At 42.6% G+C, this 27,246-nt stretch overlaps 1 protein-coding gene across 5 annotated transcripts in view; it reads left to right on the top strand.

Moving 5' to 3' along the window:
• LOC107980969 (LIM/homeobox protein Awh) overlaps positions 1–14,264 on the top strand; it is a 172,727-nt gene extending 158,463 nt beyond the window's left edge. For all 5 annotated transcript variants that reach the window (XM_031926002.1, XM_031926005.1, XM_031926003.2 and 2 more), the window contains one exon: positions 13,685–14,264. In XM_031926002.1, coding sequence (XP_031781862.1) covers positions 13,685–14,150 — 466 coding nt within the window. In that variant the 3' untranslated portion in view covers positions 14,151–14,264. The remainder of the gene's footprint in view (positions 1–13,684) is intronic.
• The last annotated feature ends 12,982 nt before the right edge of the window (positions 14,265–27,246 follow it).

Below are 27,246 nucleotides of genomic sequence, written 5' to 3'. Positions count from 1 at the left end.
TTTCCATAATATTTAAAATTAATTTTGCAAATAAAAGATTACATGTCCAACACATTTTTTAATTTTATACGAAAGAGATTAAAGATCAATGTTTTTTTAACTGATTCTTTTTAAATATAATGAGGTAACAAACATCAGACAGCAAGCACGAAGCGCGAGCATCAGCGGTAGTGCCTTATACGCAAAACGCTTTGGGAAGCGATGCAAGACATTAAGCTTGTGCCACCAACTACAGGTCTAATGCATTTTAAAATATATAAAATTTATAAATATTACTTCTTAGTTCGAAAGCATCCGTTCCCCGACAAGAACTGCGTGAGGTAGTAATTGACTTCTCCATGTTCTCTTTGTATCTTGTCCTCTATTCTTGGTATGAGGCCATGTGTCTATTGCTTCTTATTACTGGAATCCCATCTTTTTTGCCACTCAGTCATTGTCTACTTCCTTGCAGGGTCCCAGATTTTATTCTGCGTGTTATCAATAATTTGCGTCTTTACCTCGAGTACGTCCTTCCTTTCCATTGCTAAAAGGTCAATAGGTGGCATGCCTGCTATGATGCAGATCGCATCGTCCGATACCGTACGGTAAGCCGACGTGCCCCTTCACGCACTTCTCCTATACACTGTTTATATCTTTCGTACATAACTTGTTACCAACATGGCATTCGCCCATACTGGAGTCCTGTACAAAATAATCGATGTGATGACACTGGCTAAGAGTAACCTATGTTTCTGCGTTGGCCCTCCTACATTTGGCATTGAGTGTGATATAGCAGCATTAACTCTTGCTGACCTATCTTTCACTAGCTAGATGTTCTTTTAATGTCAATTTTGCATCTACAGTGATGCCTAGGTATTTAATAGTTGGTCGGGAAACAATCTTATGTCTATCCACCGTTAACGTTATCGTCTCCATTTTCTTTTGGCTAGATATAAGGATAGCCTTCATTTTATGGCTAGCAAGCCCTAGAACTGTCTCAATTAGCCACTTATGAATTATTCGAATAGCCTCTTTAGCGATTTCTGCGATTTCATCCTTCTCTTTTACTACTACCACCACTGCGATATCATCTGCGAATCCTACAACTGTTGCCCCTTCTGTCAATCGGGCTAAAATTTTGTATGCAAAGTCCTCTCGTAATAGAGAGGAGCTAAATTCATTTTGGGCTTGATTCTGCATGTATACGCAGAATGCGGTCACATCCAAAAATCGCTAAAAACGATTTTTGGCTCTAACTCAAATTCTATGCATTCTACAAAAAAAAGTTAGATAGAAAAGTTGTAAATCTCGAGGAAATACAACTTTTTTTACTGACAGTTGAGCGTGAAAATGCTTTTAATTCGAGTTAACAGGTAAAAATCGATTTTTATAGCAATAAATAAATATTTATCATAAAACTTTGGGGCTATACATTTTACATAAAAACCTTAAATGTAAAAGTTGTAGATATTTTAAAAACACAACTTTTTACTGTGACAAACATTTTTTCAAAACGCTTATACATAAATAACAACCCTAGAAACGATTTTAGGTAAATATAGTTGAATAACAATTTCGATGTGACACGTCCTATCTGGCCCAAAAGCTCTAATTGATTGCAATATTGAGGCGAGCGTGAGCACTGGTGGATCGAGCGAGTGCGCAGCGCGAGCGTCAGCGGTCGTGCCATACACGCAAAACGCGAAGCGATGCAAGGCGGCAAGCCACCGCGGCCGTAAGGCTGCGTGTGGCCCGCTAGTTTCTACTTCATCTTCTCCGCGCAGGTAGTCTCTTTCATCTTATCTCCCTTATTCTGCAGTTTACCCAACCCAACTTGATCTTTCTCATGAGATTGCTTGTCGGGCCATCTGGGCTGGCAGCTAAATAACAGCAGTCTACGTATCTCCGTAGGTTTTTAGCAACGTTTTTGTCGCAGTCTCGTCCACCAGTTTATTTTTTCCGAATTCTTTAGTGAACTTCCTTCGCAGGGCATCTTTTATATCCTGCTCAGAGGTGAGCATATCAAGGTCCTTTATTTCAAAGACCAACTCTTGCTAGAGTGCCTTCTGATGCCTGAGATCTTCGCTGAGCGGGTCGTTTGCAAGCGGGCGAGTGTGTGGTGTGTGTGAAGAGAGATGAGAGGGAAGGAGCGAAGCCGAGGAAGTGGACTACAGCCTCGAGGTCGAGAGATCGAGCGTCACGTTGCCGAGGAAGAAAACAGGAGAGTGCCAGAGAGCGAAGCCGAGAAAGACGACGTGCGAGGACAGGAGGAGGTCCATAGGTCCTAGGAGACGAGTGTAAGTGATCCTTACTCAGGCGCGACCACTAGGTAAGAGTAAGTGGAGAGTGCGGGGATCGAGAAGGAGATTGAGTGGTAGAGTGTGTATGCGTTAATGAGAGAGAGAGAGAGAGAGAGAGAGAGAGAGAGAGAGAGAGAGAGAGAGAAAGAGAGAGTGAGAGAGAGAGAAGAAGAAGGTTAGAGCTGTAGTGTTGTATCGCGGTGAAATTAATTGTAACTAAAGACCGAAATAAAGAAAGAGAGTTAACTGTATTTGCATCTACGCCTTTTCTGACATTCCCGAATATCCTGATTCGGGTTGATCCAGCGGTCCCCTCTCTGAGATCCAGGCCGGGATCTGGAGGATTATAAATTATAGTGACGCGGATAAGGGGCCGCATAACGAAAGGGAAAATTTGTTTGCGGATTTGTCACAAATGGCACCCAACGTGGGGCCAGGTTAGATCGCGATCGGAATATTGTTGTTTGAAATATTAGAGGCCGAGTTCCGTGGTGTGAGAGTTTAGTGTAAGTGTGCTGTGTAGAGAGAATTGGGAATAGCTTGAGAGAGTATAGTGGCGGCTAGAGTAAGTATACAAAATATTTTTTATATACATATACTGTGACTGCATGCTTCCACCTTTTCTGAGTTTACTTAAGCGAGGAATTCGAGCGGTTAGAGAGAGAGATTAGTGGAGTTCGAGGGAAGGGAGAAGCTACGCGGAGCTTCTGAGAGCAAAAAAGAGATTCGAGATCATGGTGAGACACGATGTTGCGATGAGGGAAGTGTTAAAAGATCGGCATAATCGGATGATTAAGTTCGAAGTCGCGCTACTGCCGCCGGCCGTATTGATAGCAGAGTTGACGGAGAGGCGCTGCAGTATCCCGGGGGTCATCGAGTCTTTGCGGGACAGACTTGTTCGCGCGATAATTCATGAAAGCAATCCGACCGCTGATTAAGTGTCATGGTATATAGTAGACGTCCCGGCATAGTTGGTAGTAGAGCAGCCCGCGCAGCTCAACGTGCGAGAGAGTCGAAAGCGAGAAGTTATCGATGACGCGGGACAAGCGCCGCTGCCAGAGTCAGGAGAGTCGAGCGACGGCAGCGCTTTTAGGGCTTCATCTCAGTGGATGTTAGAGCACAGGGACTGAGAGGGGAATTTGAGCTACACGATGCGTCGGGTGATGATAAGCACGCGTGTGCCAGTACATTCATTATTCGGTGCATATGCTACAGGGCCGAGAGATGCATGACGAACAGGAACCAGGGCTTGCGGGACCACAACAGCGGCTCACCCTGGCTTCGGGAGGGGCTACAAATGGTGCAACGATTAGAGTGAGAGGCGAGACAAAGGGGCTTGCAACTCCGGCGAACCCCATATTAGCGCAGGTGAATATAAATACGCGATGGTATACGCCAGCTGAGGATTTGACGAAATCCGGAGCTCGACTCCAAGCTCAGTCCGGTCGTCAAGGCGAAGCGTGCCTTTATAGCCGAATTTGGAGAGTATGGAGGTGCGGCGAGACGTAGTGATTTAGATAGAGATGCGTATATTGCGGGCTATAAGTGGAGTGACCGGTCGGAGAGCCAGCTTAGTGAACGGGAGACGGGGTCGGGAGGAAAAATCGAGGCAAAATATAGGTGGAGTGAGAGAGAAGACTAGGCCGGCGTATCGTAGTGTAGACAACGATAGGAGAGAAAGCGACGATTACAGTATAGACAGCGCGCGGCTAGCGAATCGGAGATTACAGACCGTGAAAACTCTTAAGAGTTGGAGAATCGCGCAGTTTGCGGGGGATGAGAAAGCGGACGATCTGGAAGAGTTCCTGGAGCAAATTGAGCACCCTCCGTCCGAGCGCGAGCAAGTGGAGTTAGCTTACGGGATAACTCACATGAAGTACCGCCACGCGATAGGCGATAAGGTGACCGAGTCGCTGGACGACATAGAGCATTGTGTACTTTTGTATGAGCGACAGAAGGATCTCGACACGCGCTACCTTCCGCCGCCGACCGCCAACAAGATGGGAGTGCCTGGCGCCGCATACACGGGACCGCGTAAGCCTAAAGTCACCGCGGTTCAGGAGGACGAAGAAGACGAAGCTGCTGGAGTCGAGGACGTAGCGGGTGGGAAAAGGAGTAGCAAGGGGAAGAGCGCGAGCAAGTCGCAGTGTAGTGGAGCCACGGGAGAGACGAGCAAGTGTGTCGAGTGAGGTTAAGCCCGATCTCACATTCGCTGCAGTGGCTGCTCAGAACGCAGGCCCGAGCGAATTCGTGCGACCTAACTCGCCGGCCGCGTCGCTAAAAGGCAGCTCGCAAAATCGCGATAACCGAGGTACGCCGCGAGCAGAAGCGAGTAGTCCAGTGAATAACGCTCGTGCGAGTAATTTTAATGGAGTGAAGGAAGCTAGTGGAGCAAGCGGTGCGCAGACGAGTGTGCGAGGAAGAGAGTTCATGGGCGCGTGCTAGAAAGAATAGGAAAATCGTGCATTTCAACTCTAGGGCACAATCAACTGATTCGTCTTCGGCGTCTGAGGCGGAGGCAGGCCCACACGCACTGAAAGGGAGTGCTACGGCTAACGTACTCCAGAGAACGTCTAACTCCTTAGAGATCAAGCAGCTGTTGAAGCAAAGAGGATTGTGGCAGCTTGATTCCAATAGCGCGTTTGCGGAGTCAGTGCCTCGCGTCGACGGCGTTCCAGCGTGGGCCGAGGACGAGTTTTCGCGAAAAGGGATAGAGTCCTTGCGAGCGCGAGCTTCCGAGCGGGAGAAAGTTACGTAAAGCAGCCCCGGAGTTGATTTACTCGAGTGATGACGAGGAGCAGGCCTTCGCGAGACTACTGGTAATTGAAAACGCTATTAACGTGCTAGAGAAGGGCACGACGGCAGAAACAGCAGCTGAGGAACTGAGTCGTGGAGCGAAGCAAAAATAACGTGAAAACGAGGGGAAGGGAGAGCAAGGGTCAAAGCTGACTGTGAGTATCGCGAGCGAATTAGAGTCCGGAGGAAATGGAGAGGAAGGAGACGTTGACGTGGTCGGAGTAGCAGCTGATAATCGAAATTATATGTTCTTGAATTTAGGAGCGAAGCGATCCCTCACGTTGCTAGATCCTGGTGCGACTTTATCGATGATCTCGCTGCGTGTGGCTGAGCAATATAAAGAAAAGTTTAAGCCTATCAATAAGCGAGTGCGTGCCGCAACCGGAAAAATGAGCAAAGTACAGGGAATTATGCGCGCTTCAGTAGAGATAGATACGCATGCGAGAGGCATAGACTTTAAAGTAGTACCTGATCTCGATCATGACGCGATTCTCGGGATGGATTTTTGCGACGAGTTCGATGTTGATACGAGACACGGGAAGAAACTTTGGCAAGTGTGGTAGGGACCGTGGCATGGTTTTGTGTCAGCAACGAAAAATAAGGATACGGTTATTTTTGCGGAGTGCGCGGGAATTATGGAGATTAGCGAGGAGCAGAGGGGTAACGTCCTGAGGGTAATCGATAGAGTGCTCGCCGAGCAGCTGAAGGGCCCGGGGATAACCTGGATGGCCGAGCATCACATCTTCATGATAGATCCGACTCCGGTGCGAGACCCTTGGCGTAGACGGTCGCCCAGTGTCATGGAGTGGTTCATAAAAGAGATTAAGCGGTTATATGGCGAGGATATTATTGAGAGATCCGCGACCGATTATTTGAGTCCACCGTTGCGGGTGCCGAAGGACGACGGGACGTTTCGATTTTGTGTTGATTATAGATACGTGAACAAGCGAATGAGGAAAGATGCATACCCTATGAAGAATATGGGCACGATTTTCGACAGGTTGAGGAAGGCGCAATACTTGTCGAAAATCGACTTAAAGCAGCGTATTTTCAAATTCCGTTAGCGAAGGAGAGTCGAAAGTACACGGCGTTCGCTGTACCGGGTTCGGGGCTCTGGCAATTTAAAAGAATGCCGTTCGTACTCGCCAACGCGCTTATGACCCTGCAGCGTTTACTCGATTTCTTATTCGGACCGGAGTTGGAGCCATACGTTTTTAGCTACTTTGACGATCTCGTAATCGCGACGGAAACATTTGAGGAGCACTTGGAGTATGTGGAACGCGTGTTGCGGAAGTTGAACGAGGCGGGGTTAATTGTAAATAAGAAAAAGTGTTCATTTTGTGTAGAGAAAATTCAATATTTAGGGTTCGTACTAGATAAGGACGGATTGAGACCAGATCCGGAGAAGGTAGAGCCAGTGTTGAATTTTCCGGCGCCGAGGAATGTTAAGCAGTTGTGCAGATTTTTGGGGATGGTGAATACGCGAACTGGAGAGTCAAGGACGGGAAGTTGTATAGATTCCGAAATGACCCGATGCTGGACCCAATCGTCGATCGAGATGAGAATTGGCGAATGGTCGTGCCCGTAGAGCATCGCGAAAGAGTTATGGAAGAAGCGCACTCCACGCCGTCGTCAGGGCACTTAGGGGTGGAGAAGACGTACGATAGAGTAGCGAGAGAGTATTATTGGAAAGGATTCTATCACGATGTTTATAATTTTGTGAGAGGGTGCGAAACGTGCCAGAAGTATAAGGTATCGCAGACGGGAAAGCAAGGATTGCTAGGGAAAAGAATCGTGGAGAGACCGTGGGTAGTCGTGGCTGCAGATTTAATGAAATTTCCGCCGAGTAAGTCGCGAAATAAGTACTTAATAGTCTTTCAGGATTTATTTACGCGTTGGGTTTAGGTTGAACCGATTCGAAAAGCAGACGGGAAAACAGTAGCGCGCGTTCGAGGAGTTAATATTGTTCAGATGGGAGACGCCCGAGTACTTCTTGTCGGATAATGGGAAGGAGTTTGATAATAAATACCTGGAGATTGTGTTGAAAGAGTATGGGGTTAGACACGTAACGACGCCGCCGTATCATCCGTAGGCTAATCCGGTAGAGAGAAGTAACAGTACGCTAAAAACAATGATAGCTAGCTTCGTTAAAGAGGATCATCGAAATTGGGACGTACACGTATACGAGTTTCGGTATGCGGCCAACACGGCCGTACAGTCGTCTCTTAAAGTTTCGCTGGCGTTCTTAAATTTCGGGAGGCATCCGAAGCCGGTGGCTAGTCTACGTAGAGAGATGGAGGATAGAGCGGGAGTAAGTAGAATAGAGCCGAGAGACTGGGAGGATAGGATAAAAATCTGGTTTCGAAGCACATAGATGACGCGCACGAGAAGTAAGCACGGGAGTATAATAAGGGGAGAAAGGACGTGAAGTTTTTCGTGGGAAATCTAGTAGAGCGTAAGACACACCCTTTATCAGACGCGTCTAAAATGTTTTCGGCTAAGCTTGTGCTGAAGTACGAAGGGCCGTTTGTCATAGAGGAAGTGTTGGGGCCGACCGTCTATCGACTAGGTCCGGGACCAGGACAGGACGCGAGTAGGAGGATAGCGAAGGTGGATGTGTCGGAGCTACGACGGTGGATACCTCGTCGAAGCTCTTGCAAATCGTGACTAGCGCCTGATTCTCTTTTAAGTTTGCAGGGTACTCCGATGGTGTGGAAGTTTGGCCTGTGTGGCCTGTCAGCCGTCGAAGAGAGCGAGATGGAGGACCTGCTACTCAACGGCGACGAGGAAAACCCCGAGGCGGCCGCACCAGCTGGAGGACGAGTCCAGAAGGAAAGGCCCTGCGCCGGTGGGATGCGGCCGATCGTCACTCAGCAACCAACCGCTAGAATTGCAGGCGGGCCAGCGAGATTTGCACCGCCACCCTCAGGAGCGAGAGATCAGCTGATGCCGTCCGGGGAGATGATCGAGGTTCCCAGTGGCCTGATGCCCATAGAGACGTCGGCCAACACCGAGACCTTCGTCGCCGCAGTAGATGTGGAGTGTGAGAGGGAGGCGGACGAGTCGGGGAGTTTACTGCCCTCCGAGCAAAGAGTTGGCGAAGAAGAAGACGAGTCTATCGTGGAGTTTGAGAAAGTGGGAGTAGAGATCTTCGCTGAGCGGGTCGTTCGCAAGCGGGCGAGAGTGTGGAGGGTGTGGAGAGAGACGAGAGGGAAGGAGCGAAGCCGAGGAAGAAAACGATAGCCTCGAGGTCTAGCGTCACGTTGACGAGGGAGAAGACGGGAGAGTACCAGAGAGCGAAGCCGAGGAAGACAACGTGCGAGGACGGGAGGAGGTCCATCCGGAAGCGGGAGCCGTAGGAGACGAGTGTAAGTGATCCTTACTCTGGCGCGACCACGAGGTAAGAGTAAGTGGAGAGTGCGGGGATCGAGAAGGAGATTGAGCGGTAGTATATTGTACGATTGTAAGTTTACAGCATTCAAAGTAAGAAAATAACAAAAAACAATAGATTGAGGCATGTTTAGAGTATGTATAGTGTGAATGTGTGGCGATAGTGAAGATGGAATGATCGAGAAAGTAGGTGTGTGCGTGTACGTGAAGTGTGTACAAGTTATGTGTTTTCAAGTTGAAAAAAGTGATCCTTAGCAAGTTTTCTGAAAGAGACGGCGGATGAAGTGATTCTGATGTGTGATGGCAGGTTATTCCATAAGTATGAAGCGCTAATATGGAACGAGTTCCTCAGCGTCTCCGTCGCGAAATCAGGAATTTCCAGAGGTGCCACCTCGCCCCTCACAGGCCGGAGTGTGACGAAGTCAAAAAAAGCCAGTACGTATGATGGTACGACCGAGTTAAACATTTTACGTAAGAAATAAGCTGTGAAGTACTTCCTGCGTCCGGCAGTGGTTAGCCACTGCAGCTCCCGCCTGTACGGGGAGATGTGCTCATCTCTCCTTACACCATAGATGTACCGAATTCCTGTATTCACGAGCCTCTGCGTCAGTTCACAGTATACAAGAGAACAGTAGTCGATGATCGGAAATACAAGCGCTTGCTCAAGATGCTTGCGTAACCTGAGATTGGTACTCTTTCTGAAAAAGTAGAGCCTGTACATTAGTGAGTGAGCACGCTTACACACTTGTGTAACGTGCTCCCTTCACGCGAGTTTAGAGTCAAGCACCAATCCCAGATTACGCACAGAGGATTCAAAGCTGACCTGGACACCCCCGATATTAATGAAAGTGTTAGCTGTTAAGGGAAGTAAATTTATGTAGTAAGGGGAGCCCAGGACAATTGCTTTGGTTTTATTAACATTCAGTTTAAGCTTGTTTTGCGCAGCCCAGCCCATTATCCTCTCGGCATTAGCACTCATCTTGTTTGATAAAGAATCGAGCTCCTCGAGGTGGCATTGACTGTAAATTTGCAAGTCATTCACATAGATAAGATGGGAAACTTCGGAATCAAGGCAGAAACCGATGTCGTTAATGTACAATGCGAACAGCAAGGGACCTAAGACGGAACCCTGCGGGACGCCTATGTAAAGACACCGCGGAGAGGAACGTTCGTTATTGATGGTGTTTTGGCACTTGACGTAGTAGTACACACCACAAAATTCACACTTTTTGTGGTCTTTGTGCTGTATGGGTTGTTTACAGCTACTGCATGATTGAAAAGGCACTTCCACACTCTTCTCACCGTTTGCACTCATTTTTCGTCGATAACTTACTGGCAGTCCGTAAAGCAGATATTTATAGGAGGATGATAAGTTATCGACGGAGTGAAAGAGTAGGTGTTGTGACTCTTACGGCTAGATGGAGCGTTAGTGGAAAGAGCGTGGAAGTACCGACCTCGATCAGTGTGAAGACGCCTTGAAAGTTCTCCCACGATGCAGCAGATGTCGCCACGATGTTGATTGCGGAGAGAAAGAGACGCTATGCAAGTGAGAAAACAAGCCAAGCCAAACCACGCAGATTTGTAGGTTAGGAGCAGAGAGAGAGAGAGAGAGAGAGAGAGAGAGAGAGAGAGAGAGAGAGAGAGAGAGAGAGAGAGAGAGAGAGTAAGAGAGAGAAAGTGAGAGAGAGAGAGAGAGAGAGAGTGAGAGAGAGAGAGAGAGAGAGAGAGAGATTACCCCCTGCTACAGCATTTCCCCTTCTTCTGTTAGCTTCTGCATCGAGGATTTAAATCAGCCTGCCCCAGAGGCTTCCTAATTATTTTTCTTCATTCTCTTCTTGTGACTCTCTGGATGCCCCTCCAGTTTGCTTGGAGACATTTTCTTCCGTTTGCTTGGCGTCATTCCCGATTTAACCAACGTCATTCTTGTTGTTGACTATTTTGTCGGGATCAACGTTATTACCGGCTGCATCGATTTGCCCTTCTTCTCGATAAGCTGCAGCCCCGTTGGAGTTTCAATTTGGCTCAGCATTAGTTTAAAACTCATTTCCTTACTCTTGTTTAGTGCTACTTGTTCATGTTTGACCAGCTTCTGGCCGCAACTGACACTACTGCGTCCACCGTGTCTAGTTTTTCTCGCATCTGCTTATAACTCTTCTTACTATTCTCCTCTGATGTCTGGATTTTATTTCAAACTTAGAGTATTTATTTCCTTGTGCTCAAAGTAGCCGCATCCATGGCGCCTGTGCTTGTGTTTTCCAGACTGATGTTGTCGTCTGTTTTCTAGGTAGGGGAATAAGTTTCATTGACACTTTTTGGGGTGTCTGAAGTCTTAAAGTTTTTCTTCGTAAGTGTACGTATTATCTTGTTTCTTTTAATAATTTTTGTTTATCTACTCTTCAACTCATCTTTCTCTCTAAATTCTATGCCTCGCAGGCCTGAGTTCTGGCCTTCTACCACAGCGCAAGTCGTCTTCAAAAAGCATCCAGGAAAGGGTAGTGAGGCTCCCCTTTTGTCTATGGTACACTCAGAAATTCTTGGGGCGGCTGCTGCCCTGGCCCGAGTGAATCGTGCAGTAAAGGCACTGTCTCTCCACAAATTTAGGGCAGTTGCTGCCCAAAAATAGTGCAGTAATGCTCCTGTCTAGTACTCTTTTCTCTCGTAAGGCGCTGCTGTCGCATTGAAACCGTCGAATTTCGACAGAATAACAGCTAGCGGGGCAGTAGCGCTCCTGAAATTGGGAGAGCTGCCGGGCGAAGCTCATAGTACAGTTGCTGTTCATGCTATGTGCAGCCACTGCCCGAAGGATTTCTCAGTGTAGGGCCCTGTCCGGGCGCCACCCGGCATCGCCAAAAATGTATTAACTTTTTAATAAAATTTATTAACTTTTTAATAAAATTTATTAACTTTTTAATAAAATTTATTAACTTTTTAATAAAATTTATTAACTTTTTAATAAAACTTATTAACTTTTTAATAAAACTTATTAATTTTTCAAAATATTTATTAATTTTCCAAAAAATTTATCAATCTTTCAACAAATTTATTAATTTTTTCACAAAATTAAAAAATTTTTAGAAGCAATATTTTCTTCCCGCATTTGCCGGAATAAAGTCACTTTATTCCCGCAACTGCGGGACAAAAAATATACGAGAGAATAAAAAGCTGCTTTTTAGGAAACAAAGTGACTACTATAGTGAAGCTTTGAATAATAGTATATTGTATACCAGGAGTGTAAAATAGGCTTTTTTTAGACCGAGTGTGGAGATCGCATCTGGACACTTCACCTAAGGACACTTAACCAGGCGACATTTCGCCAGGGACATTTCGTCAAGATGACATTTCGCCAGAACGACATTTCATCAGTGCGACATTTCACCAGGAATCACATTTCGCCAGGTGCAACATTTCGCCAGGAATCACATTTTGCCAGGTGCGACATTTCGCCAGGAATCACATTTTGCCAGGTGCGACATTTCGCCAGGAATCGTATATAATGCTTTTTTAACGCATTTCTTCACCTGGACAACTCTGTAGGTTGATATTTTACTATACCAATTGAGAGATTACGAGAAAGATTTTTTTTAGTGCAACTCCGAGTTGGCGATGTTGAGGTATTCTCGCGTCATCAAGTCATCAACTCGGTACTAGAACAAAAATGCAGCACAACCACTTTTCCTTAACCACTTAACCCGATAACCCACGTAAAGATGGCGGGCAAGTCGACTGAACAACCCAAATAAAAATAGCAGGTCGCGAAGCGTACTTACCCACCATCTTTACTTATTAGGTTATTGGGTTAAGCAACTCGGTACTGGAACCAACTACAACACTAACCGAGGGCGGTAATTGGGTGAGTATGGTTATTTTTTAAGCATGCGAGTCTGTCACTAAAACAACTCGGTACTTGAACCAACTGCAAAACAAACCCAGGGCGGTAATGGATGTTTATTTTTTTAAGCATGCGAGTCACTAAAGCAACTTAGTACTAGAAACAAACTGCGGTAACGAAGCTATTTTTCTTTGACAAACTTTTATTTTCGCCCTGGCAAAATGTCATCCTGGCGAAATGTCCCTAGTGAAATGTCACCTGGTGAAATGTCCCCTGGTTAAGTGTCAAGTAGCCGTGAAGATTGCATTACGACTTACGAGCCGCAGACGAGTTCTACAATATCCACACAAGGTCAAAAAACCTGCTTAGCTCTGGGTGCACACCATAGTTTTTGTAACGCATGTATTAATTTCCGCGTTTTTGTGCCTATAAGCAGAAATTAGTTTTATATATGATACATATAACGATATTCGTATATGTGTCAGTACATGTTTCAATCATTTGCGACGCTGTGTCTCCCAACACAGGTGCGCAACACCTAGAACCTAGCATGCGCTAGGATTTTTCTTTAACATAGAATTTGGCGCGATCGTCACGTTTCGGTCAAGGGAAAATAATCACACACAATAGTTATAGTTTATTGCACTTGTATTTCGCCCAGCCCTTCCCTACAACGTGGTCACGCAGAGTCTCTCTCTCTCGGGTCGACGAGCAAAGGAGAACACACGGACTCTCCCAGACACCGACCTGCTCCGTTGACAGTCGGGAGAGGACTGGCGCATTTCTCGCTCGTTCTCGCGTTCACTCTCCTCTCACGCCCGTCGGGCCTGGTTCGCGACATGCGGAGAACCAATCAGCGCGCGTGCCGACGAGGCTTGCTCTCGCCCCAACGATGCTCGCTTTCGCGCCGACGTTGACGGTTAGCTAGCCTAGGACAAGGCTAGCTAACCGTTAACGTTAGCTAGTTAGGCTAGCTAGGACAGGCCGGCACCGAAAACAACAAGCCGACTCGCTTGTTTCTTCCGCGCACTCAGGGCTTGGCCGCATCGACTGAGATCCCCCGTATCGACACGGCTGCGACGTTTGCAACGTCGCACATTATTAAAAAATTGTTCAAAAAGCAGTCAAAAAAAGGTCACTTTGGAGCCGCTTTTTAGGTCTAAGAAACGCGGAAACCCTGCATATTTTACAAAAAGTACTTTTCCTCCCGCTGCTTGAGAAACTTGATTGTCCATTGGTTTATCATGCATGAAAAAGGCCATTTTTCATGCACGTGTTGAAACAAATTTATTAATATTTACAAAATTGCAAGTTTTATTAAGTATTTATACATATATCGTTTGTAAAATATTCAAATTCAAAACTAATTTATTAACCTTAAATTTTTCAGAAACTTTGGTGCTAGATGCGCGAAGTGTAGTCGCAGTATTGGCTCAGGAGATTGGGTCAGACGTGCAAGAGATCGAGTTTATCATTTGGCTTGTTTTGCTTGCGATGCTTGTTCTCGTCAACTTTCAACAGGAGAACAATTTGCTTTAATTGACGCGAAATTATTATGTAAAGCTCATTATTTAGACGCTGTCGAAGGAAATAATACTTCATCATCAGAGGATTGTGATTCTGAACATAGCTGCAAAGGAAACAAAACTAAGCGCGTGCGAACAACTTTTACTGAAGAGCAGTTATCAGTCCTACAAGCTAATTTTCAATTAGATAGTAATCCAGATGGGCAAGACTTAGAGCGTATAGCTCATGTTACAGGACTTAGTAAAAGAGTCACTCAAGTTTGGTTTCAGAATTCTAGAGCTCGGCAAAAAAAGCATAGTGGAAAAATAAAAGCTCAAAGTGACTGGTGAAAATTGTTATTACCAAAATGATATATTTATGTATATATGTATATTATTAATTTAAAAGGTTTTTGCTGTATATTCAATAATTTACATTAATTAAATAAATTTTTACAAGAAATAGACCTAAAATTACAGTATATTAGGATCTAAAAAAAATTAACTTTTAAAAAAGTAAAAAGTTAGGCAAGTTTGATATATTTCGCAACAAAATTACAGATTGAAAAGTACTAAGATCAATCAAACAAAGTCAAGTTTATTATATTTAATCGTGATGAAGCAAGGAACAACTCTCAAGATAATTACTACGTAACTTGCCATGCCCGTTTAATTTTGTTTCTTGGTGAACAACTAAAATTTCCTTTTATGTATTAGAACGTCATACAAACACCATAAGTACAATGAAACGGGCATGGCAAGTTACGTAGTAATTATCTTGAGAGTTGTTCCTTGCTTCATCACGATTAAATATAATAAACTTGACTTTGTTTGATTGATCTTAGTACTTTTCAATCTGTAATTTTGTTGCGAAATATATCAAACTTGCCTAACTTTTTACTTTTTTAAAAGTTAATTTTTTTTAGAGATTTCAATCCTTTTTAGTAAATTTTTTTGAGTATTTCATATTCGACGTCGTAGAAATAAAATATAAGCATATTTAGCACCTTTAGATCAAAGCTTTTTTGTAACATTTTTATCACTAACATGAGATCACTGATTGTTCTGATATACACCACCCTCGAATTATTTCTACGCCTAGACACCAAAGAACCACGGCGCGAACTACCCAGAACTCGTTATCGGCCACCCTGTACACCTAGACGCCGTCATCGTATGATTTATTTACCTAGACAACAAAAACCACGAAGCGCACCACCTAGACGTCGTCATCAGCCACCCTATTTATCTAGACACCTTCGATTAAAATCTATTTAATCTGATTATAACTTTTAGTCGGTTTTAATCGGATTCAATCAGTTGTATTTTTCAACAAATATAACATTTTATTTAAAAACACAACTGTTTAAATCCGATTAAGACCGACTAAAACTTATAATCAGATTAAATAGATTTTAATCGATTAAATAGCATTTAATTCGATAATTTCCGATTAAGAAATTCAATTAAACCCTATTATCTTTCGAATCGGATTTAATAAGTTATTTTTTACCAGGGTAGATGCCGTCCTCGTATGATTTATTTACCTAAACACCAAAAACCACGGAGCGCACCACCTAGACGTTGTCATCAGCCACCCTATTTATCTAGACACCTTCCTTGAAAGATTTTTACACCAAAACACCGAATACTACGGAGCACACATTTATAATTCAAGCAGAGTAGCAGACAATGTAGGCTCAATAGCTTGTACGGCCAACTTCACAGTCTAACCACTCGGTCAAACTGCACGCAGCTAACTTAACGGTCTTACCACTTTTTGGGCTGAAGAAAAATTAAGCAAGTGATTTCAGCATTTTTGTTCACCTGCATACTTGTTTATTATGTTAAAGCTGGTTTATTGCTGATATTTTGGTTTAAAATCATAGTTTGGCATACCAGTATAAACATTTATCAAAATTAGCTGGGTACGTGACTGATAAATAATTTATTTCCTTAATTGAAAATTCGAGATACCAATATAGAAGTAAATAGTGTCACGGGCGCCGCGGCGTCGTCTGCTTCTCAAACTCGCCTTCGTGGCGCTCCCGCGCCACTTGATACGTCTGACCTAAGTGACACTATTAAAGAGCTCGTGCAAAGATACCGTCATGCTGTGTAAAATGTTTCACTTATTATTAGATTACAAGTATCGTTTACGAATTTGTAGCATGTGTTACGCAAACCCGCCACTGACACTGAGGAAAGCGAAAGATCCAGGAGGAAGCTTTTCTCTTAAAAAAATTTCTTATTTAGTATACAATCAGATACAAGTTATCTACATGATATTAAAATTATTCTTTCTTTTTCCGTGTAAAAATCTTTTTGAACTGGTTAATTCTCATTATATCCCTATTGAAATTATTTCACAAGATCTGAGATAAGATCTAGTATAAGATCTTGTCCACAAGATCATATCATAGATTTGCAACCATGAACCTACGAATCTACGTAAGATCTTACATGAGTTCTTATATAAGATCTTACGTTCATGATAAGAAAAATTATATTTATCAAATAACTGCCTCTAAAACGGGGTCATTAACATGGCGCTTGGCCTGCCAGACCATGCTTATTTTGAGCAGTCGACCTCTGGTTATAATAAATAAATATAAGAGTAATAAGATAAATAAATTAATAAGTAAACAAGTTAGTAGTAGACGTGCACACAGTTATAAACACTACACAAGACAATACTAATAAATTAGGACGGGGACAACTACACTCGTAGGACGCTACACAGTTAAATAAATAAGATACAAGCAGACTTTTTTAATCGATAGTACAGTCTAGTACTGTCTGATGCCACTCACATGTTCGACGTAGATGCCCCTGGACCATCGTATGGCATCAATCACCATAAGTCTCCTCGTCAGTGCCGCGTAATACTGACTGATGTTAAGGAGGCTTAAGACCTGTTTGTTTCTTGAGTTCCACGCGCCCAGGGCGCCCACTATGAAGGCCTCCACCGTGACGCTGAAGCCACTGTCCGTCAGTCGATTAGCCAGAGATGCATATTCGGCTTTTATCTCCTGGTGGGCGCCGTTGAAAGAATCTAGGTGGTTCTCGAACGGCATAGTGACGACAGCGACGGCGATGAGACGGTTGACATCATCGTGAACGACAATGGAAGATCTAAGGGTCGCATTTAAGCCATGGACGCCCTAGAAGGTATGGTTGACTTTGACAGTCCAGGGGCAACTACTAGCTGCTTTTACCAGCCTGTCCTGCAGTTTGTTGTGCCGGCTCTGTCTCGCCGCCGAGTGAGGGCGCCAGTGATTCAGCACATGAGAGAGCGTTTGAGGTCTTAACCGCATCTGCGACATCGTTTGTCCCACAATATTTGTCACCGCTTGGCAGCATCGCAGCGAAGAGCTTGGCTACCGTGTCTCCGAGGGAAATAGATCTCCAGTTTGAGACGTCCGAGGCCTTTTTTGTGAAGAAAGATGGTGTTCGACTCTTTTCAAGAAAAGTTGGTGACGTTTCTAGACGCAGGATGGTGTTGAACATCGCGGTGAGTACGTAGGCTCCAGGATCAGCTTTTGTCAGATCCTAGTAGGTGATTCCGTCGGTCCCAGAGGATGTATTTAAGAGCCTCGTTACTCGCTGCAGATGGTTTCTTCCGATCGAATAGATCAGACCACTCCTCTCCTCCGTCTCTGCAAGCAGTTAAATTATTGAAATGATTACAGACTGCTGTTTTATCTATCTCACAGGTCCCGTTCGGACATGTGACAATTTATTGTACTGCCCGCTTCTTAGATGTTTTGTAAAGACGTTGGAGTCTTGGGATTGCGTCTCTTCTCGGGTGTTGTTTGCTCCTCTATGCGATGCCAGCCATGTCCTCTGCCAAGACGCATATATTAATCAAATATAAATTTAAGATCTTATACAAGTTTGTGTACAAGATCTTACATAAGATATTACGTAATATCTTTTACAAGTTCTTACACGAGATCAAGGGGTGCGATAGCGAACATACAATAGACATGCAGTCAACGAGACCGATAAAACAGAAATACTTCTCGGTCTCGAGAAAACTAGACGAAGAAATGTACGAGCAAGTGAGAATTATGCTCGCAGCAGGAATAATTGAACCATCAAATAGTGTATTTTTGAGCCCAGTAGAGATGGTGCGAAAAGCTAACGGGAAATATTGATATTTTTTTGATTTCAGGAAAATCAACACAGTCACGCGCTGTGACGCGAGTAGAGAGGGGCAAGCCCAGGCAGACAGGTAGGGGTGGTAAAGGAGGGGAGGGTGGCGTCATGGCTCGTCGGTGCAAGTCTAGTTGGGCCTCTCTGGTGGGAGGTGATGACGTAAGAGCGTCGCACGTGCGGCGGCGCGTCCCCGGCGGGGGGTACTGTAGGGACCGTGCGGGTGTAGGGATCGCACCCGCGCTACAGGAGGTCATTTTCACAATGAAAAGGACAATAAGTGCGTTTATCTGTTGGCTAGCTACGACATTGGCATTGACCCTTTTTTTATATAGCATACCGAGCTACGTAAGTGGCGTTAAAGCAATGAGCTGCAGCAGAATTTTTTTCCTACATGATGTATAGAGGGATAGACCCTTTTTTTGACAGGGTGAAATTTTGTGCGATTTGGAGGAAAGCTATGAGAAAAAGCAATGAGAGAAATGCTATTATGTGTGTTTCTCGGAGAAATAAAACTGAAGGCTTTTATTTTACAAGCTTTGTTAAAATTAATTTTTGTACTAAAGATTGATGTATATAGTATGTTTTCAATAGAACATTTTTTAAATAATCGGGTAGTTGTGAGAAGGATGGTGAAATTTAAAAATTTTTAAAAGCAAAATTATGTAAATAAATTTTTTATTTATATTTTTTGAGCATTTTGATTACAGAAAATATTGTAAACTTCATCGTGAAAAACGTCACTATGAAGTACTATCATTTCGGTGAAAATCATTTCAAAATAATTATCAAGAAAACAAGAATTGTTCGGTAAGAGTTTTTTAAAATGTTTTCTTTTGTCAATAACTATGCTTTTAATAATATCATAGCTTCGTTCAGTATTATGGTAGTCATACAACGTTAAAATTTCAGCAAGTTCGTCGCGTAACAAATTTTTGCACTCATTAATTTCATTCAATACGCGTTCTAAACGCCTATAACGCTCATTTACACACACTACAATGTTCAATAATCCATCAAATGTCCGCTTCTGCAGTATTATTGATGGCATCAAGGCCCTCTTCTTCTTTTGGACGTAAAGAGATTCTTGAGTTTGTTGTAGCTGTTGTTGGAGCACGAACATCACTGACTTCATCCTGTATGAAGTAGTTAGAATAATGTCCATTTTTTCAGCTTTATACGTTCTTGTTGTTGAATACATAACGCAACACTGTTTCATTTCAAATACATCGAAATATCCTCTAGTTTATTTTCTACTTCAAGCCAGCTTTCGATATCGATTCTGAGCCCTCTGGAATATTGAGTATTCTTTAGTTCAATAATCGGTTGGTATTTTCGTGTGGAATCATCGTATTCCAAGACGGTATAAAGTTTCTTCGATCCTGACTTGTTTAGAAGATACTTAGAGGCAAACAGAAGCGGACGACTGTAATTTTTTGCTCTTTCACTGTTGAATTCTTCGGCAACAACATCTTGCGTTTCCAGGTTTGCAAGTAAGATAGCTTCAGCCATGTTGTTGTTGAATAAAGTAAATAAAGCACTATCTTGAACTGCACAGTGAATTTACAGCGATGCACAAGGTTAAAAAAATGGAGAGTTTTTCCAGTTAGGACGTCAATGAAAAAAAAATTCCACAAAGATCGAGTAACTGGATAGAGCGAGAGGTAAACTGTGTACGGATGTGTCACTGCGAGAAAATCCCGGATACTGGTGGTAAACGGTTCAGAGTAGAGGGTGAAGGGGGGCGCGTGCGGTCCAATACAAGGGATGACCTGACTTGGCGTGAGAGTGGTGGTGGTAGCGTAGGTGAGCCACAGGTCCAGAAGAGGGGATACTCAGGGCATCCCTGTATTATGTAAAAAAAGGGCACTGATGCACCTGTATTGTGGAAAGTGTATAAAAAATGTCAACTGTTTTACACTGAGGAATAAAATTCTTTCGAGGGTGGACGAGATCTCGGGAAAATCTAGAGGTCACTCTGAGTTTCGCTTGCGCAGTGCAAACTACGTTCTGTGTCTAAGACTAAAAATGTCTCTCCGAAAAATTGTGTGGCGTCTCGTTCACTATTTATTGGACAACAATTATTACGTGGAGAGATTGTTTGTGCAAAAAAGTGGCAAAAGTGCGTGAAACAAGCAAGCGAGCGTGGCTTGCTGAAAATCACAGAAAAAGTGTTCAGCCACGCACGGCCTCGACAAATAGGCCGGTGCTACCCACTGTATAGAAAAAATGAAGAGCTGGTTCGACTAGCCGGCCAAGTGTGTAAAGCTTGTCACCATTGGGACTACACACGTAATCGAGGTCCATTGCGTGTGCTTGCAGAGCGAAACCGTAAGTAAACTCTATGATTCTTGATAAACTTTTCTTTTGTTTTGTTTTTAAACGTGTAGCACATTTTAAAATATTTGTGGTTTACAGGCCGTGTTGCACTATCGCCGCCAGTCGCAGCAGCAGAAGCAAGTGCAATAATTGAGGCGTGCATGGAATTACTAGGGACTAATGCCGATGATTGGGTCGAGTGGAATGGCGAACCTTGACAAAAAAGCCAAAACATTTATCACTTTCTCCGTGTAAAAATATGCTAGAAACCAGAAAAACAGTTAAATCAGAATCATCTAGGTTACATATTTCTAGGTAGCATAGGAAGTGGCAGTGTCATATTTTAGTTGTCTAGTAGCCTTTTTACAATTCAAAGAGCATTGTATAATGATAGATTTAAACTTACTGATTCAGATACTGAACTTTTCTTTAAATTCACCTCTCAAACCTCACCGTGGGCGACTTTGGGCACAGAGAAACAGTATATCTTCAAACTCTTTATTCTTTTAATTGAACTTCTCACTGATATTTAAAAAAAAAAACTAAATAATATTCACACTCTTTATTACTACTTCAAATAGGGTTAGGGTGCCACTTTTCAATACACATGTTGTAATACTACACACTCTTGGTAATGATTAATTTTTACTAAAATTTCTTGCTAGTTATATTACATATATTTTATCTGTTATCAAGGTTTCCACATTTCATTTTAAACACCTCAAACATTTCTACCAGGGTTATGAGTTATGACTGTTTTGAGGGTTATGAATTTAAAGCGCGGTTCTGATCTCGTTGCCTAGGCAAGCAACCAGTAACCAATCATATTCACGTATTAAATGCTTCACAACAAAGGCCATCATTTTTTTAAGAGAGGAGGATGAATTTAAAGCGCGGTTCTGATCTCGGTGCCTAGGCAACCAACCAGCAACCAATCATAATCACGTATTAAATGCTTCACAACAAAGGCCATCATTTTTTTAAGAGAGGAGGATGAATTTAAAGCGCGGTTCTGATCTCGGTGCCTAGGCAACCAACCAGCAACCAATCATAATCACGTATTAAATGCTTCACAACAAAGGCCATCGTTTTTTTAAGAGAGGATTTTAAACTTGACTGCGTTATGTGTGAAAAAGCATCAGCGATATTACTGTGAAGATTGTAACACAGTATATACGCGGCCTTTTCATCATAAATGTGAAAATCTTTGCATACCGTGCAATACTTCACCAGCGTGTCCGGTGCGGCCATAACTTGTGACGATTGCCACCGTGAGTTTAAAAACCCACAGTGCTTCGCAAATCACAAGGCTCCTGGCTCGTACACGATGAGTAAATCGAAAAATGCGCGACGCTCAATTTGTCAATCCGTAAAGTATTGTACTTTTTGTCATTATGTTTATGACATTGACTCGAATAAACATAATTGCAAAAATATGTACTGTACGAATTGTAAAGCAGTCATGAGAAAAATGCCAACTGCTACATGCAAATTAGACCTCTAAAAAAAATTCAGGTGTAGTTACGACAACAACAAATTTTCACCCGGAAACTCTTTTCGTCTTCTATGATTTCGAGACGACGCAAAACACCGTTCTAAGAGAAGAGGGTGAAAATAGCGTTTACCTACACGTAGTAAATTTATGCGTGGCGCAGTTTGCATGCTCGTCGTGTTTAAATGAAAACGATGCAATTTTACAATTATTGTGGCCTTCGCCACCATGTTTTCACAAAAGAGCCGATTTCTAGCTTTTTAAATTTAGTTTTGCGGAAAAAAACTAATTTTAAAAACATCATCTGCATTGCGCATAACGCAAAAGCGATTTGATTCACAATTCGTTCTACGTGACATTGTAGAGAATCGAATTGTGAAAGAATCCGGTAGCGTTCCGAGCTTAATTATGTAATTAAGAAAAATTAAATATTAGGACGAAAAATAATTTTAATAAGTTTCGGTAAAACGAAATTCATAGATAGCATAAATTTTATGCCTATGAAACTTGCCGCATTGACAGCTTCGTTCGGTCTGCCGGAAGAAGCAAAGAAAGGATATTTCCCGCATCTGTTTAATATAGATGATAACGCGGATTACGAAGGTCCTTATCCGGCAGCCGAATATTAGGCACCGGATGCGATGAGCTACAAGGAGCGTGAACACTTTTTTAATTGGTACAATGAAGTATCAATTAGAGAAGAGTTCAATATGTGAAGAGAAATAGTCTCTTATTGTGTGCAAGATGTAACTGTCTTACGATTAGCTTGTTTAAAATTTAGACATATATTTTTAGATTGCGCTAATCTGTGTCCATTCACGGAAAGCGTGACTTTGGCTAGCTCGTGCTCTCTTGCTTATGCCCGTAATTTCCTAAAAGATAATTTGATAGGTCTTATAAGCAACGAAGGTTATGTGCGCGTCGATAGACATAGCCAAAATGCCGTAGAGTGGTTGTTATGGGTTGAGCAGCAGGTAGGCAGGGAAATCATTCATGCCGGGCGTGGACGGGAGTACACCCTTTTCGGTCGCATAAAAGTCGACGGGTTTTTAGCGGATCTTCAAAATCCAGAAACCGGTACAGTGTACCAATTTCATGGCTGTCCGATCTGCTATCCAACGAGGCGCGATGCGCCTCTTCTAGATCGGACTACTCTCAATCAAAAGTATGAGAGTACCGTAGCAATTTCAGCTAAAATAAGATCAAATGGTTTTATTTTGGTTGAAATGTGGGAGCATGACTTTAATTCGAATATAGCTACTTTAAACGCTTTTAAGCGCTTAATCGAAAATCACCCGATCGCTCATAATAAAATTCTCAATCTGCGAGATGCTTTTTACGGTGGTCGCACGGGTAACATTGCGACCTTATATAAAGTATGTAAAACAGGCAAGTTTCCGATAAAACACCCGCGCGTATATAACAGCACCGACTGTCTCGAACTAACTGGGCCAAATTTTGAACATTTTGACCGTGTTGAGGGCTTAGTTAAATGTACGATTCTACCGCCGCGTAAACTCTTTCATCCTGTGCTACCGTATCGTCTGCATAATCGGTTACTTTTTCCCTTATGCAGAACTTGTGAAATTTTGAGCAAAGTCCCATGTACACACGTAACGCCGGAAGCTCGCGCCTTAAGCGGTACATGGGTATCGGACGAGATTAAAAAAAGTTTAAAACTCGGTTATACAATTTTAAATATCAGCGTTATCTGGCAATACGAGATAACGCAGTACGACCCTAAAGTCGGTAATCAAGACGACGCGACAAGCGGATTGTTTACCGATTACTTTAACTTATTTTTAAAGTTAAAACAGGAGAGCTCGGGCTGGCCACGTAATTGCACGGATGAGGCTAGTAAAGCGGCTTACATCGCCTATTATAAAGAAAAGGAGGGTATAGATCTAGATCCTCAAAAAATAGAGAAAAATCCGGGCATGCGCTCGGTTGCAAAACTTTGTTTAAATAGTTTATGGGGGAAATTTGGACAATGAGGTAATTTGCCAAACAACGAAATAATTAATTCGAGTGAGCAGTTTTTACAATTATTAACTAGCCCGGAATAGGAAGTAGGTAGAATAGTTTTAGTTAACGAGAATGTAATATATGCAGCCAGTAAGTTAAAAACAGAAGTAGCTACTTCGGCGCGAAATACGAATGTAGTGATAGCCGCTTACACATCTGTGCAAGGATGTTTAAAATTGTATGAATATCTCGAAAATTTAGGCGAGCGGGTACTGTATTATGATACCGAATCCGTCATATACGTATCAAAGGGTGAGCATGATGAGTACGAACCAGAAATCGGGTCTCTGTTAGGCCAATTAACGGATGAACTGGAAGAGTACGGAGAGGGCTCTTACATCGAGACCTTTGTTTCGGGTGGTCCGAAATTCTACGCCTATAGAGTGCGTGCACCCAAAGGCGAAACCTTTGATACGTGTAAAGTAAAGGGCATCCGACTCAACTACGAAAATAGTCAAAAAATAAATTTCGACTCTGTTTTAGAGATGATGGAAAATCACGAATTCGATATTATAGACGCAGAGGAGCAGGAGGGAGAGGAGGAGGTAAATGAGGATCAGGGCGCGAATAATTGTATATATGTTAGGAATTTCCATATAGGTCGAACATCAGTCAATGACATTATTAGTTTTAAGCAAACGAAAAAATGTCGCGCTGTTTTGAAAAAAAAGACAATTTGTTAATCATCGATATTCTGTACCATATGGTTATATACATGAATAAAAACTAACAATAAAAATTATATCCAATTTTATTTACTCAATCTCTTAAATCCTATAAAATAGTAGCATCCTTCAGGCGACGCGCAGGTAAGCTGTTTAACCCCGGCGCAGGTGAATGACCAGCGGAGTCGCTTCTCGCACTGCAATTGACCAATATTTTACAAGGAGACATGCGCCACTATAGAAGCAACGCCTGTAGTGGCGCTCTGAACCGAAAATTCGTATAGAGCATGTATGATTTTCTTCACTATTTCCTCCCCCTCCTTTCCTCTCTCACCCTATTATTTTGTTCGCTATAGCAACAATAGATGTAGAGAGAGTGAGAGAGGGGGAGAAACCAAATTTTTTTTTGCTCTAGTAAAATCTGTCATACGTAGACAGTTTGTAGAAGTAGCAACTCCTGCATCATGAATCCTCGTGGAGTTCTTGCACGGGACATGGATCCTTTGATTCATACAGTTCATGAAGTGAGAGTGTCTGCGTTTCAACCACCATCTTGTTTCCATATACAATTAATAGAAGAAGATGCCACATACGTAAAATTGGAGGCAAAAATGTTAAATTATTATAGTACACAGTCGTTGTTATATTTTTGTGAAGAAAGTTTTACAATTTCAATGGAAAAATCTGATTCACCAGTGTTACACAAGGAAAAACTCCACGGTAAGAAAAAGAAGAAGAAGAAGAATGAGGAATCCAAATTTATTTTTTACGATAATATAGTGATAGAATTTTTTTTTCATTTTAGGGAAACACGATAATTGCAGTGAAAATAATGGGAAGATGGTTAGGAGGAGTAACCGAAGAAGGATGCCCGCAACGATGCCGACTAATAGATAATGGTACATGTGTGACTCTGATTGAGTCAAACGAGGAAAGTAGCATTTATCTGCTAGAAGCTCGATTTCTTGCCTTACCTCCACGAGCAATTTTAACTGGACTTGGTTTCGTCATGCCCATATCGACAAATGGTCTCCACTGGTCACCTCGTTCTGCTGAAATATTTTTTATGGTCACCGTAAACCGTATTCTAAGATGCGTTTTTGCACAAAAAGGATTATTCGACAATTCAGCTTACTTATTTCTAAGCAGTGTGGACAAGGAAGGTGTAGGTATGGTTCATGTGAATCCAATGCTTGTCGCATTTGACACAGCCATGAATGATCTCGCCGGAATGCATCATCCAATCTGGCCATCAGATACTTTGCGTTAATAATATATACATTTCATATAAAAATAATAATGATAAAAGTAAACGAAAAATCTATCAAAGTTGTTTTTCTCTTTCTGTCTTTTAACCTTTTTCTTGACAAGAATATTAATAAAATTTAAGACGGGGTAGGAGGAGGAAATAAATAAACATACGTATTTCACGTAAAAATAATTTGAAACACAACTACAATTTTTTCTTTTGAAAAAAATGTATTTAATCAGTTGATTGTTAAAAATACATATACGTAATACATGAGAAATTCTTAAATCTAGAATGCATGCGGTTATATAATTCACTCATAAATTTTGAATACGTAGTAATGTAAATTAACAAAAGTCAGATTCTTTTCGTTTTCTTACAAGATTCGGATTTACAAGATTGAATGCAATAAGAACATGAGTTTGATACACTTTTAAATTTATTTTTTTTATACTTTTCATAATTTTTCGGAAAATTACCATGCATAATTTGTCGTTACTTCCTGTGTCGCCACAAAAGAGTTTAGAAAAATCCACACAATAATTGCCGCACACATTGGAATTGAAACTCTGCAACCGGCTTGTAGACCACGAAAATAGTCTACAATTTTGTCACAATCCGTCAAGGTGATACGATACGGTTGGTTGTATACCGTAGGAGTCGAAATAAACGCCATGACCGTTTTTGTCGACAAAAATTGCTATCCAGTGAGCACCAGGTAGATGATGTTCTTGAGTATTAGCAATAATAGCGACCGGTCTCGTCCACACCCTGGGTAACCGGTCTGCTGGGAAGACTGACGGTCTGTGCTCATATGCCCCTCAGTGCCTGCTGAATCTGTAGTGAGTTCATCGTAAGGTTTCGAGTAGTAGGGCTCTTCTTCTACTTCTCCCTCTCTTTTTTTTCTATTTGCCCCACTACCACCGCCACCAGTACCACGAGCACGACTAGCAGCAGCAGCTTCTTCTTCTTCAACAATGACAGCAAAACAAGATTCGATAACCTCGGCAGGTGTGGCAGTAACTGAAATAGTAATTTTGCTGATGTTGTTGTTGTTGACACTGATTTTACGAGGTGCTACAGACGACCCTGATGACGACGACGACGACGACGAAGATGTAGCACCATCCACGAGTGCTCTTCGAGGAGGTTTTTCAATTGGGCTCGTCTTCTTCTTTCTCTGCTCGTTCGTGTCGATTGCGCTGTGACCGTATAAGGCCTTTCTCAACCATGAGCGCACTCTGAATGTGTAAGCCAATGCACACGTAAGGTATTCAGATTTTCCTCCGTGATACATGAAAATATGATCGTCCACACTGGATAAGTTTCTAAAGGATGGACAGCTGTATTCTTCAAGGTTTGTAATATGTCTCCCCAAAATACGCTCTAGAAGATTATCTTTCTGGTAGCCACGTGTGTAAATTATGTGTGCTTCTCTGGCAATATAGCGTAACGACGGGTAAATGTCCTCCAACGCGGCCTCACCATCGTACTATTCTATACCGTGATGATAACACGAAAGATAAGAATTAGTCGAAA

The sequence above is a fragment of the Nasonia vitripennis genome (assembly GCF_009193385.2).
Source record: "Nasonia vitripennis strain AsymCx chromosome 3 unlocalized genomic scaffold, Nvit_psr_1.1 chr3_random0007, whole genome shotgun sequence".
Lineage (NCBI taxonomy): Eukaryota > Metazoa > Arthropoda > Insecta > Hymenoptera > Pteromalidae > Nasonia > Nasonia vitripennis.
Note: the sequence above shows the minus strand (reverse complement) of the source record. Positions and strands in the feature narration are given on the sequence as shown.